Consider the following 14,768-nt stretch of genomic DNA (forward strand, 5'->3'; position numbering starts at 1 on the left):
CATTATGTCTGAGTAACCTTAATTTAGTAAAAGGGATTAAAAGGTTATGTTATTCCTTCGACACCATCAGCTTTGGACATGTTTTCAGGGAACAGAATAGGGTTGCTGATCGCCTTGCGGCTGAGAGCCATGTGAGATTACTTAGTGTCTCTACCTTCCAGAATCCTCCGAATTTCCTTTTCTCTCTACTTTCTGATGACCGGGTTGGGGTTAGCTTTCCCAGGCTAATCCCGGGTTAGTCTTTTGGTTTTTGTTTTTTCTTTCCCTTGTCTACCAAAAAAAATAATAAAAAAATATACATAATAAAAAATAAATATAAAAGATATTTTTTTTTTTAATATAATAAATGTTATATATATATATATATATAAATAATTGGACTACTTTTATTGTTTTTAACTATGGTAAAAAGAACAACCCTTGTGAAGAATAATTTTCTAACTATACCTATATGGATAATTATTTACATAAAGTACCCCTATTTGAGGATTACCCCTGCAAAAATTCATTTACTTTGTCAATTCTAATCTTTTTGCTTAAACACTAAAATCGACTTCTCTACGTCCCTAACCAATAACTATTGCATGAAAACGCAAACCTATGACCTTTTACTTTAAGCAAAAATGTTTGAGAGATTAAACACCAAAATCACCTATATCTGAGTGTTAGAATGAGAGCGCTGCTGGAAAAACGTCATTGGTAAGCAGCAAAAACTGGAGTATTTATAACGGGCTAGCCTTTAAAATACAAGACAAAATAATAATTAAAAACATGATTTTCTCCTATTTTAAATTAAAAATATGATAAAAGACAAAATAGAGGATAGTATGTAATTTCCTCATACAAATAACCTTGTAACGGACAAATAAGCCCGTCACAATTACATTTTTCGTAACATGTCTAATCTATTCCAGCTTAGGTTAAATATTCTTGTATACTCTAATCACTAATTTGTTATGTGTGCTTTACCACTTTGAGAAGAAAATAACTCTAATTCCATGATTCTGCAGTCTTCTGAGAAAGTGAAATTACACCTTAGAGGAAGAGTTTCACATTGTACATCAGGCTTGTTCAGGTTGATAAATACATACAATCAAATGCTTTTGTTTTCATTTACATGCTTACACATTTTATTTTGAGGCATGTGGTTTTGGACAATTGTTTACCAAGTCTAAGCTGAAATCCCACAGTTTCGTTGCCAAATTGCGGTCAGTTGCTTGTGAGCTTGCTTCTGCTATGTTACTGTCTGCAAAATACTGACCACTCATCCCTTTAACATGTGGATGCAATGCGACGTAGCAAGTAGTTGCTGCTCCCTACACCAGATGAATTCAACATATAAACAACTTTGTCATAGAAACAGAGAAATTGATTCAAATATTTAGAAGAACGCTTATTGATTGAAGTATCTATTTATAATACTGTGTAATAAAGCCGCGTGCAATTTGCAATAAATACAAAAATGTCAAATTTCCAACGCTGTGATGTGAATCAGCACAGAATGTTTTATCAACAGAAACAACTGTCTGAGTGAAGTGTGCACGACTTCATTGCTACACAAGATAAGGAGATTAGTTGTGAAATATGAGTACCTGTTGAACATTTTTTAGCACAAGTTTACCAATGAGACCAGCAAGACCTGCATCAAAGCAGTTCTTAAATGAATATAAACTTATCCAGGCCAGTCTCAGTTTCATCAAATATATCATACAAGATGAGGAAATAAAGTAGGATGTCATGTTAAAAAATGCAGCATAGTTGCTAGCCGTCTACATGGAATATAAAGATTCATGTGATATAGAATGATGCTTGTCAATACAGTGCTTGCTGACTAAACCAGAGGAATCCCATAAGAAAAAAAATGCGTAAAATACAATGACCTCAGAATTATAGCACTATTAACATTATGACCCTTAAACTTCATTTCTTGATATAAAATTTCTTGAACTTTATAGTCTATAACAGTAAAGTCCAAATCAACAAAAATCCATAAAAAAGATTAACGAAATGACCTGGGCAAGGGTGTTAGATCAATGACTCTTTCTACCCATGTCAACAAAATTATAGCCGAAAATCTACTTTATCCTCATCGTTAATTTAATGTTTTAACAGGTTTTTGGTGATTTGGACTTTAATGTTACAAAATGTAAAGTTCAAGGCTTTTTAAGTCAAGAAATAAAGCTTAGTTTGCAGCGCTATAGTTCAGGGGCCATGATGAATATAATATAAAAAGAAGTAAAAATCATCAGCATTGTGAAAATAGTAAAATACATGTAAATACCACTAATAATAATGTTCTGGCGAAAAAGGTTGGTGTCTACTGGTCCTGGATGAACTGAATTTGCAGTTACCTGTGCCCCATCATCCTGTTATATCACAATTTGTATGGTTAGGGTAACTAGCAACTCTTTGTATGCAAACCTGCAATACTTCTGATAGAGAATGTGATATTGGAAATAAAGGGTAAAATGGGAATTAAAGGAAACGTGGTTTATGGGCTTAGCTGGAGTTTGTTGGAAGAGAAGGAGAGAGAGTTATAGGTTATATGTAGGCGAGGGTTTTAGATGATGAAAGACATCTTATGGAAATTAGTTAGTGATCGGCTTTATGCTTGGGCAGTGTAATTTTTCTTCATTGAAAGTAGTTTTGGCAGTAGGTTTTCTACTGATTCTGTTCTATCATTCCATTCCTTGTATTTTCTATTCTGTTTGGTTAATTTGTGTTTGGAAATACAGTTACTAGTTTCAATTCATTTCATAAGCTCTATTCATCTTCTATTTTCCATATCTCTGTCTCGCGATATCCATCAACTTATGACAAGAATAGGATGTTTACAGATTATCTAACATTTGTGAAAACCTTCATCAACTAACTAAACCTAGAAGAGGAAATCCATAGCTATTACTTCATGTGACTCTAGCTGTAAAACAGAGTACAAAAGTTTTGAAGAACAGACCTGTAGACGCCTTGAAAGTTCATTGGCATGTAAAACATTTGCAAGCTTTGACTGACCGTATGCAGATACTCTGTTGTACCTGTAAATGTTGGATCGGAGCCAAAAAAAAAAATCATGTTCTCTGAAATTTTTTGGGAATAAATAACATGAGAGTCGCCTACAAAATTATTAACAGCTCAATAAAGTAAAAGTTCTCAATTTATGGAGTCTAATAGTCTGTTGGAGATGAAAAAACATACAACTCCCTGAGCAAAATTTCTTCAATGGTTTCCCTGAACTTAACTACTCTTGTTATGAGATTGCTTTTTTTTTTTTTTTGGTTGAGTGTTATGAGATTGCTGAAGAAGACTATTTTGCAAAAGCACTTCACCGTTACAAGAAGGGTTTGGATTTGACAGCTAAAATATCAAATTGATTGCTTAAATTGGCTTGTAGGATCAATTTAGTACAAAATCAGGTTTAGGTACCAATCTCACACTTTAACTTGGCATTTGAGGTCAAATAAGAAGCCAACTTTGGAGCCCAAATTGGCCCTTTATCCATAACTTGCCCACCTTCATTGGGTCTTTGTGAATGAAGGGTCAAAAAAGTCCTTAAAGTTGGCAGCCAAGATCAATTTCACCTAAATCGAATTTTAGGTATAAAATCAACTTCAAGTTCGCAAATTTTGACAAATTGGTCCAAATACAGTCGGTATTATATACGTAAAATTTGTAGAATTTGCGTTAATTTGTCAAAATTTATCAAGTTGAAGGTTGAGTTGATACTTAAAAAAGGGCTAAATTGACCGACCGCCAACTTTAGATACTTTTTTTACTCTTAATTTGGGTCTTTGCATTACCAAATATGAAATGTTCCAACAGTCCAACTCAATTTTGTTAGGAATAAATGATCAATTTGGTCGTTGAAGTTGGCTAATAGGATCAATTTAGTCCAAAATCAAGTTTAGGTATTATTTTGGCCCTTTAACTTGACATCCAGGGTCAAATAAGCCCAAAAATAACAAATGTCAGTATATGATTGGTTGTTATTTGACAGGAGTTACTTCCTCATGCTGGCACATTTCATTTTTAATTAATTTGATCTCAAATGCCAAGTTGGAGGACCAAATTGATACCCAAACTTGAGTTTGGACTAAATTGATTCTACTAGCCAACTTCAAGAACCAATTTGATCATTAATTCGTTTTGTTAAAGATAAAAAATGCTACTTCTCGAACAAAATGATAAAGATCATCTTTGAATAAGGAGAATTTTTATTTTTTTTTCCTTTAACAAAAATTTCCTGCACCAAGACTGCTGCAATTATGGGATCCACTAAAATAGGTTTACCCTGATGAATCATTAATTTTAGTAAAACGTATCCCTTCAGGATAAGAGAACTTGTGTCGACGTGAGGAAACATTCACGATCCTTCCTTCTTTCTTACTTTCACTTGCTGTCTTTTTTATGGTTTCCATCAGTAGATTTGTCAAAAGAAAATGACCTATAATATAAGAACATAAACAAGTATGTATCAGATGCTAATCAAAAGATCACATCAATTACCTGAAGAGTATTGATAAACTAATAAAGACTCGCCATTCTAAGGTCTCCAAATGTTCATAATTTGGGATGTCCCTTTTTATACTGTCAAGGACACAATTCTGTTATTAATTGTCGACCGTGCGGCACTAGCAATATCCTCCCCTAATTGCTAGTCAGCCTCTCCCAATTTGCTAAGCTAGAATGCTAAGTAAAGTTATAAGATTTATAAGGTTCTTGCACAATTAAGTGAGGAATAGTTTCTTTTATTGCCTTAAAAATTGGTTAACAAAGTTATAAGCTTTACAAGGACTTTGGAACATATAACTATGTTACAAATGCCCCCAAGTTCTATTTATAAGCTTACAACCAACTTAAGCAATGGCTAGGATCAATTTGATCCAATGGGTAGAATTAAATTCCTAGTAAATTAAATTCTAGAGATTGACCGTTGGCAGGCTTTAGAAGCGGTTTGGGGCGCCACTAGAAACTTCTAGGCAGTTCTGGCCCATTCTGGCAGATGCGTGGGCCCGTAGCATGCTGATCTGAGGTTCTATTGGCAGAGTTTCTCGCAGGCGCTAGCCTCTGTTGGGCACTGGCAGTCTGGCGGCCGCACAAACCCGTGCCAGATCACACGGGCCCGACGATGAACCCTCTAGCCAAATTGCAATCCCTAGCCCTTCCCCGTGCCTTCTCAATGCTTCTAGACTCCCTTTAGTCCCCTTTGGATTATCCTCAAAGTTTCGGAGCATTTGAAATTCTCTAGGGCATTTTTAATGGGGGAGTGTTTGTTTGAATTTGACCATACCAACCTACTCCTCCCAGACCCAGAGTCAGTATAAGCACTACTATAGGGGGGTGGGCAGACTCTGCCCAAGCACGGGCCGATGCCCGGCTGCAATGGGCTCATAGGCTATTTGAATTGGCTTGATGTGGGGGAATTAGTGCGGACTGTGACATCCTCCCCCACTCCAACGAGGAACGACCCCGTTGCTTCCTGGTGGTAATTCTCGATTTATAGGCTTAACACTGACTTCAGGAATGGCTAGGATAACATTTAAGTCATGGTATCTTACCAATGTGGTTTGTTGCGAACTGAAGTTCTATGTTGTCATTGGAAAGCAAGAACGGTGTTGCCATTATTCCTGCATTGTTACTGAGAAATGAGGATCTGTCTTCAGCACAAGTTTTTGCTAGTCCAAGCAGAAAATGAAAAGACAGTATAAGCATTTGGGAGAGAGATTATATATACGTATATTTACGGTTCATAAACATAATGATTCATCATAGTATAAATCTGCAAATGCAAATAAACTCACATGAGAAGGTTTAGGGGAAGATCCAAGGATTTGAACTCGTCTGCAAATTTTCTTACTGATGCTAATGAACTTAGATCCAATTGCATGGAATCAACTTGAGCAATGGGATTTCCCTTGATTATTGCTTCTTTGACCATTTTTCCAGCTTCCATATTCCTCACTCCCATAATTACATGAACACCACGCATTGCCAAGACACGTGCTGTTTCAGAGCCAATACCACTCGTTGCTCCTGCAGTTGTAATGAGTGAAGAATCATCAACATTTGCAAATGTCATAATAATTAAAATGGACTAAGCTCCATCACAAGCCAAAACCATGAGGTAAAAAAGGATGGCTATAAATTATCCATTTTGCAACAACGATAGTTATTAAATTCGCAAGGCCGAAGGCTCGGGCGCATCTGAGTGGTACAAGGCCCACTATAGAAAAATAAGATATGAAATCATAAATAACAACAATTAACATTTCTAAATGCAACAAACAATCAAATACTAAATCATATCTAATTATTCATAATCTTAATCATAAAATGCATGAAATAAATTCCAAATTAACGGCCAACTCTTCCATAATCATAATTCAGAATAAAAATCCTAAATCTAGAGACCAAAGTTAATTAACTAATAGTTTAATAACTACTTTAGTTTTGATCAAGACTAAATTCTCCATTTGTGATAGTTTTAAACTCTTCAAAATGGAGCAACATTTTTTCATGTTGTTCTTTGCCATATTTGTGTTGTCCAAATCTTATTTCCTTTTTATTTATTTCTTTTTATTCTAATTTAATTTCAGCCGCAGATCATATAGATAGAAAACCGTCGAGATTAAACATCCTAATTTTCACTTGAAACCCTAGAAAACACTTTGTAGCTTCTAAATTTGTGCCTAGGTGCGCTTCTGGCAAGGCGCTAGGTTCAGAAAGACGCACTCACAGGCGTGCCTCTTGAACAGAGCCCACCTTTTGGCTTCTCTGCCTAGAGCCTAGTAGGCGCAACTTTGATAACTATATGCACATCCTTCTCAAACAGCCATTATTTGACCATATATATTCATCATCATCTATGTTTATTTTCATCCACAGCTAAAAACTAAAGATAAGAAGGCGGATCAGAATCTAAGCATTGTGTGCAAAGGCAAACAACTTTACATTATCCAATTTTATATAAAGTAGCAATTCGAGTCTCAAAGGTTTTAGTGTCATTCATCTGCTCAATATAAATGTGAAGCAGAGATGGCTTCAGATGTTACACAGCAACACGAGTTGGAACTTGAGTCCAAGTAGTTCACACAATTAAATGCAAAAGCACAACCAACTAAGTCATAGACTAAGATACTTCCCCTTAATTCAGTATATGCATATTGACATTATGGACTGAAGAAATTTGTTCAAACAAACTGTTAAAAGTATGCCTAGAATCCTATATCGTTTGTTTTTTCTAATTAGAATAGAAATTGAAAATTTTCTCTTAAGTAAAGAAAATGATTATACTTTTAGGCCTATATAAGTAAGGATTGTTTGTTCATTTATTTGGGATGAGAGTTTTGGAGCTTGAACTCTTGGCATATGCATATGTTTGAGTTTTTGTTGCAATCGGGTCATGATGAGATTTTCTTACTGTTGTACCAATTTGTCGATTATTAATGAATTATATGCTTCTGCTCGGACATAGATGCAGACACAAATAGTTCGTAAATCTCACATATTGTACGTCTAATCTTCTATTAAGTTTGATAAGCTTGTTATAATCAACAACTGATGAAATTCCTAACACAAACAAATTTCAAGGTCACGTTATTGAGGATCTTGTGGAATAAAACTCCCAAATTCGTTGTCAAAGGAAGAAATTATATATATAATTTTGCATCAACATATGGGGTAAATTACATATTAAACTATACAACCTTTATCACATCCACCCTTTTCTCTCTGCTTCATTTATTCTTTGAATCTCTCTCTAACTCTCCCTTTCTCTCTCTAAAACCAGTTTCCTTTTAACACTAAAAGTTGTAACACCAAAGTGTGAAATCGAGCTGAAGTTATACAACACTTATGTAATTTACACTCTAACATATATGTTCAACTTTTAAGCCTATAAACAACATGGCTATAACGCACAAATGGTTATTTGTCCAATTTGGTATTTTTTCCAGTAAGCCATCCAGTTGAGTTCCTCGCAACTTATTCATACGAGTAAGCATTTCGTTTTATAATTCAATTTCAAGGTACCCAAATCAAATCAATTAATCAAATGAAGAGAAGTGGAAATGAATCCAGCGGTGAATTTCTCATTTATGTTGTAAAGTAGACGCAGATAAAATATAAAAGAAGTAAAGAAAGAAGGACCTGTAACAATGGCGGTGAGACCAGAGCCATCAATCCCTTGCGTCACTTGTTCAGCAGTGGAAGAAGGCGAGAACCCAGATGCTCCTTTCCTACTAAATAACCACATAATTCTCTCCCGAGCAAACACCAACGATTCTAGTTTCAGTTTGTGTCAAACATTTTAGAATTCAAATAACTGCCTAATCCAATTGGCTGTAACGTCCACTTGCATATGATCAAGAAGCCCAATTTCTGGCCCTCTCGACTTCACGTAATTCAACAAGCCCATTTTCTCCTTTCTTCGCTAATCAAATCTGGAAATGGATTAGTTTTAGGGAAAATTAGACAGAAATTTATCTTTTAAAAACTATTTATAGCTATTTCAAATCATGATTTTGGATTATGTCATCAAATTATAATTTTAGATTATATCAAACTAATAAAATCAGTACTTTTAATATATTTTAAGAATTAAAATTTATAAATTAGAAGTTTAGAATATATTTCTAGGGTTGATGATTTATGAATTGGAGTCTAGATCTTTTAAATTATGGTATAAAATCATAATATATAGAAAATAATGGCATATTAAGAATTAAGTTTGGTGATATGACTTAGTTGTAATTTTATACTTAATTATGATACTTATATATTTGACCCATAGTTTTAGCTATTTTGCCAAGCCGTCTATGTTTTTTTAGGGAGAAAATCATAATTAATTATAATACTATTAATTAAATCATATTGTAAAAATTAATTTTCTAAATGTCACTATTTTTTTTATATATTACAAAAAATATATATTTTTATATTCTAACTTAAAATTCTAAACACTAATTCATAATTTAAATTACTACTTTATATAATTATGTAATTATAGATCAATTTTCAAATCTAAATTTCCCCTTTTCTTTGGGGGGTTGGTTACATGGAATTCATTACTGCACTAAAAAATATACAAATTTCTTATAACAATGAGATTTATTCTTTAAATGTCAAAACTCCAAAATATTAATAAAAACTATTAAGTTTTGTTTGGTTTCTCTAGTAGATTGTGTACTTGTTTTTATGGGATACATGAACATGTCATCATGCATCGTCCACATCATGTTGGTGTGTTCCTAATCCGGTGGTGCTTTGACTGTATCCTACGTGTGAAAGAGTTTTGTTCTAGTAATTGGTTAAAGACTTATAAAAACCATTTATTTATGGGTCAATTACATGAATATTATAACTAAGTACAAAATTGCCAACTTAGTTGGGATGTCTAACCTCTTAATCGCGTCCCAATCTTTCACTAAAAAAAACTAAGTACAAAATTACAACTAAGTCATATCACCAAATTTAATTTTTAATATGTTATTATTCTCTATATATTATAAATTTACATCATAATTTAAAAATTCTAGATTCCAATTCATAAATCATAAATCATAAACCCTAAAAAATATATTATAGACTTCTAATTTATAAATTATAATCCTTAAAATATATTAAAAGTATTGATTTTACTAGTTTGACATAATCTAAAATTATGACTTGACATATTTGTAAATAGTTTCCAAAAAATGAATTGTGTAATTATCCCTTTATTTATAAATTAGTAATTCTCCTTTCTTTTCTATATGGAATGAGAAAGCTTAATTTCCTTTTACTCTCTTCAAAATCATTTCAAGTGGTTTACATTAAGCATCAATTTCTCATTCATCACTTGTTTGTTTGGAGCTTATAATATACCGTCAAAAAGATCCCATTGCATAGGATACATTGACGTATTTTAAGTTATCCTAAACTTCATTTATCCATTATGTATTTAAATTTCAAATTGAAAAAAAAAATAATAACAAACTAAAAATTGTTATTTTAACAAAATTTATACTACCTATAATAGCCAAAACAAAAATAAATAAAAAATTACGGAAACTGTTCTAAATGGATTTTAGCTTAACTGGTAATTTGTGACAATATAAATGCATTTTTAGCTTAGGTAGTAATTTGTGACTATCTATAGATAGCCAAGCCCTAATTCGCTAAAACCTAATCGCTGAAAGAAGCCGCCAAACCTACCGTCGTGCTCAGCCGCCGTTCAGATCTCGCACCGCCTTCGTCTTGCACTGCCGTCGTCTCGCATCGCCTTCGTTGATTAAGGTGTTAAATATGGTTATGTTAGGGTTTTGGATTTCTCCGCCGCCGCTCCCTTCTTGCCGTCGTCTCCTCGTTTAATCTCGAGGATCTGTTTCTCCCGTCCGTCGCCGGTCTCTTCGCCGCCGCCTTCCCGCTGTGGTTCTAATAATAAGTTCCGGTCTCATAGATCGTAATAGATGGAACGACTGGCTCTGTTAGGGCTTTGTATCCCTCCGCCGCCGCTCCCTCCTCGCCGTTGTTTCCTTGATTAGAGTCGCGGATCTGTTTCTCCCGTCCGCCGCCGAGCCCTTCGCCGCCGACTCCTCTCTTGATTCGCAGATTTGTTCCGGAGCTATTTCCAGTCTGAAATTGCAAAGGATATTTCATCATTGTTTTGTTTCCTATCGTCGTACTCTTTGTTTCTGTGGATATTCCCTGCCGTCGCCGTACTCTTTGATTCTCTTCGCCGCTCGCGGTTCTGATCCAACGCCGATCCATTTCCGTAACTGCAGAATGGCGGCTCTTGTTGTTTGAACAGATTGAGTTTATGGATTGATTAAGTAGAAGACCTAAAATAATTATAAGCCTATTGGTTTAAGTAAAGTGATAAAAAGGGATTGTTTTCATTGGTTAATTGGCTATTAAACATTTTTGGTTTCAACAATATGAATTAAGAATCTCAACCGTATGAGGTGTTTTTTTCGGACAATTTTATTGTAATTTTTTCTGTGTTCAGATCTAGTCTTTGTATTCAATTCAATGGCAAATTCGAATAATCATAATATGATTGATGGGGTGGGGTGGATAGAAGTCTGCAGTTGGGGCTTGTGCTTGAAGCAGATGATGTGATACAAACGGCGCCGATTCATCGATGGAGCTTTCTTGGGCATTTTTTGACAGAGAGGATTATAAGAACCCAAAAAATGTCGAGCGTTTTGGCTGATATCTGGCAACCGGCAAAAGATTTGACGGTGGAACCATTGGGTCCTAATCTGTTTCGGTTTGATCTATATCATCCATGGGAGCGTGAACGGATCTTAAAAGGAGGCCCTTGGACTTATGACCAACATCTTTTAATCATGCAAAAAATTGAAGGGGATGTTGTTCGTGGTGATGAAGAACTTATGTATACGGAGATGTGGGTCCAAGTGCATAATTTGCCAAGTGGTTTTATGTCAGAAAAGGGTGGCTGTTTTGATTGGCAATACTTTAGGGAGTTTTGTTGAATCGGATCCGAACAACTTCAATGGCGTCGGCAGAACGTATATGAGGGTTAGGGTTTCTTTTGATGTTCGGAAAAGATTGTGTGCTTCTATGCCTATCAGCAGAGCGGGTGAGACTCCGCAAACTATTACGTTCAAATATGAACGCCTGCCTATATTCTGTTTCTTCTGTGGTTGTTTAGGGCATGCTGAGAGATTTTGTATGAAATTGCTTGATGTGCCTGATTCGGCTACTATCATACGGCCATTCTCGATGGAATTACATGCTCTGCCCCGCAGGTTGCAGCCCCCACCTCAGTCGAAGTGGCTCTTGTCAAAGCCGCCTGAAACGGCTCGTCCGTTTGAAAATATTACGGCCCCGGAAAGTTCTATTGGAGGTATTATGAAACAAGGAGTTGGAACAAAGACAGTGTTGAATACTGTTTCCTTGTTTGAAAATAATAAGGGAATGGCCTCAAAGCAAGGAGACAAGAAGGATAGCCTTGTTGTAATAGAGTCAAAGAGGAGAAGAAAGGAGGAGGTGATTGAGAATAAAACCTCTGATATGGTGGTGGATACAACGCCAGTAGTGGCTGGTTCAAAGAACTTTCAGCAGGCGGGCTCTGGAGACCAGACCCGCCGAGGAGAATGAGTACATTAAGCTGGAACTGTCGAGGTATGGGCAACCCTCGAACAGTTCGTATGTTAAAGAACTTAGTTGCGAGGTTCAAGCCCGACTTTATTTTTCTGATGGAGGTGAAATGTAGCCGCGAGAAAGTTGAGGTAATAAAGCGTAGTCTTTCTTATTCTGGTCTATTTTTCATTGATCCTATTAACCAATGTGGAGGTTTGGCTTTTCTTTGGAAAATTCATGGTTCAGTCAGTTTGTTACGGGCTTCTAGAAATTTTATTGATGTCAAAGTCTCTTTGTTGGGTTTGCCGGAGTATCGATTAACTGGTTTTTATGGTTTTCTTGAGCGTTATAGAAGGTCAGCTTCTTGGGAGATGATCCGGGATCTGTGTAGTAATGATTCTTTGCCTTGGGTAATTATTGGAGACTTTAACGACATGGCTTTACAGAGTGAGAAGAGTGGTGGTCGCAGACATCCACCTTATTTAATTAATGGTTTTTCTGATGTGATTGAGCAATGTAATCTGTTCGAGGTCCCTATGTTTGGGCATGCGTTTACTTGGAAAAAGAGCAGAGGCTATCATAATTTTGTTGAAGAGAAGTTAGATCGGGGATTAGCGTCATCCAGCTGGTTTCAATTGTTTCCTTCGGCCAAAGTTATTAATGAGGAAGCTTCGGCCTCTGATCATTCAGCTCTTGTGTTGTGTCCAACCCCTAGTGAAAGGGTGTTTGTTCGCCGGTTCCGATTCGAAGCTGCTTGGACTCAAGAACCTGATTGTCATGAACGGATTGTATGCTCCTGGAATATGAATGTCTCGGCTGACATTTTGGTTCGGCAGGAGCAGTGCGGGCAGGCGCTGTATCAGTGGGGAGCTGAGTTACGCAGTCGGTTTTCTTCCAAGCTTGTGGATTGTCGAGCTGAGATTAAAAGGTTGCTGAATTGCATCGACGGGGCTGGTCAGGCATTACTTTTAGAAGCTCGGGAAAAGCTGAAAAATATCCTGTACCAACAGGAATTGTATTGGAAGCAAAGAGCAAAAAAATTGTGCCTGGCTGGCGGTGATATGAATTCAAAATTTTTTCATGCAGCTGCTAATAATAGAAGGAAAAAGAATAGCTTTGTGAGGCTTCGTGATGTAGATGGCGAATGGCGCAGCTGGGGTGCAGGTTTGGATTCTGTTATTCCCTCTTACTTTACTCAGCTTTTTGCCTCGAATGGTTGTGTTTTGGGGCCTATTATTGAAAATGTGGTGCCAAAGTTGTCTGTGGAAAATTGTGATATGCTCTGTGGTGATTTTAATGCTGTGGAAATTAAAGAAGCCTTGTTTTCAATGCACCCTGACAAAAGCCCAGGTCCTGATGGTTTTAACCCCGGTTTTTATCAGAAATTTTGGGATGTAGTAGGAGGTCATGTTACTGAAGCATGTTTGTTATGGTTAAATTCTGGATTGTTGCCTGATGAGATTCATGAAACTAATATTGTATTAATCCCTAAGAAATCGAAGCCTGAGATGGTTTCTGATTTGAGACCGATAGCTCTTTGTAATGTGATCTACAAAATTGTGTCAAAAGTCTTAGCTAATCGGTTGAAGAAAGTCCTTCATGTTCTTATATCTCCGTCCCAGAGTACCTTTATCCCTGGCAGACTTATCACTGATAATGTTATGCTGGCATTTGAGGTGAATCACTATCTCCATCAGAGGACTGGAAGGGTTTCAAGTGGTATAGCTGCTCTTAAGCTTGATATGTCTAAAGCATATGACAGGATGGAATGGAGATTTCTTCAGGAGATGTTAGTGAAACTTGGTTTCCCATCGAGCTTTGTTAACCTATTAATGCAGTGCGTTACAAAGGTTAAATATAGGGTTGTCCATGGGAAGCATGTTGTGGGCCCTATTGTTCCACAGAGGGGGCTCCGTCAAGGGGATCCGCTGTTACCATATCTTTTTATTATCTGTGCGGAGGGTCTTTCTCTCTATTTATCTCGGCTAGAGTCAGACGGTCGGATCCAAGGTTGTGTTGTTGCGGACTAAGCGCCAGCAATCTCTCATCTGTTCTTCGCTGATGATAGTTACTTCTTTTTCGGAGCCAATCGATCAGAAGCTTCAGCAATTAAACAAGCTCTAAATGACTATGAGTGTGCTTCTGGACAGAAAATAAATTTATCAAAATCCTCTATATCTTTCAGTCGAAACTGCCCAGATGGTGGGTGTGCTGAAACTAGTAATATCTTAGGGGTTTCCGTTGTAGCCCTCCCGGATAAGTACCTGGGTCTACCTTCGGTGGTGGGAAGGAATAGGTCACAGGTTTTTGGCTTTGTTGAGGACATGGTGCGGGCTATATTGAAGAGTTGGAAAGCCAGATTTATGTCAAGAGCAGGAAAGGAGATTATGATCAAATCAGTAGTGCACGCGCTTCCTACTTATGCTATGAGTCTCTTCCTTTTTCCTATGAATATCTGTGATGACCTTGAGAAGTTGATGAATTCTTTTTCGTGGGGATCAGATGGTTCGGGTAAAGGTAGCTTACATTGGAAATCGTGGGATAAGCTGTGTTGCCCTAAAAAAGCTGGTGGAATGGGGTTCAGGAAATTGCATAATTTCAACTTAGCTTTATTGGCTAAACAAGGTTGGCGTCTCAGCTCAAATCCTGAGTCTCTTGTGGCTCGAGTTTTTAAGGCTCTTTAT

At 36.4% G+C, this 14,768-nt stretch overlaps 1 protein-coding gene across 1 annotated transcript; it reads right to left on the reverse strand.

Annotated features, from left to right (window-relative positions):
• Positions 1 to 972: 972 nt before the first annotated feature.
• Positions 973 to 8,319, reverse strand: LOC136225113 (short-chain dehydrogenase TIC 32, chloroplastic-like). The gene is made up of 8 exons (XM_066013406.1): positions 8,146 to 8,319; positions 5,799 to 6,030; positions 5,556 to 5,635; positions 4,288 to 4,441; positions 2,957 to 3,035; positions 2,282 to 2,366; positions 1,593 to 1,639; positions 973 to 1,316 (listed from the first exon to the last, which is right to left on the reverse strand). The coding sequence occupies exons 1-8, from the start codon at positions 8,249 to 8,251 to the stop codon at positions 1,131 to 1,133; spliced, it is 969 nt and encodes a 322-aa protein (XP_065869478.1). The 5' UTR covers positions 8,252 to 8,319; the 3' UTR covers positions 973 to 1,130.
• Positions 8,320 to 14,768: the final 6,449 nt, after the last annotated feature.

Source organism: Euphorbia lathyris, chromosome 1 (genome assembly GCF_963576675.1).
Source record: "Euphorbia lathyris chromosome 1, ddEupLath1.1, whole genome shotgun sequence".
Classification (NCBI taxonomy): domain Eukaryota; kingdom Viridiplantae; phylum Streptophyta; class Magnoliopsida; order Malpighiales; family Euphorbiaceae; genus Euphorbia; species Euphorbia lathyris.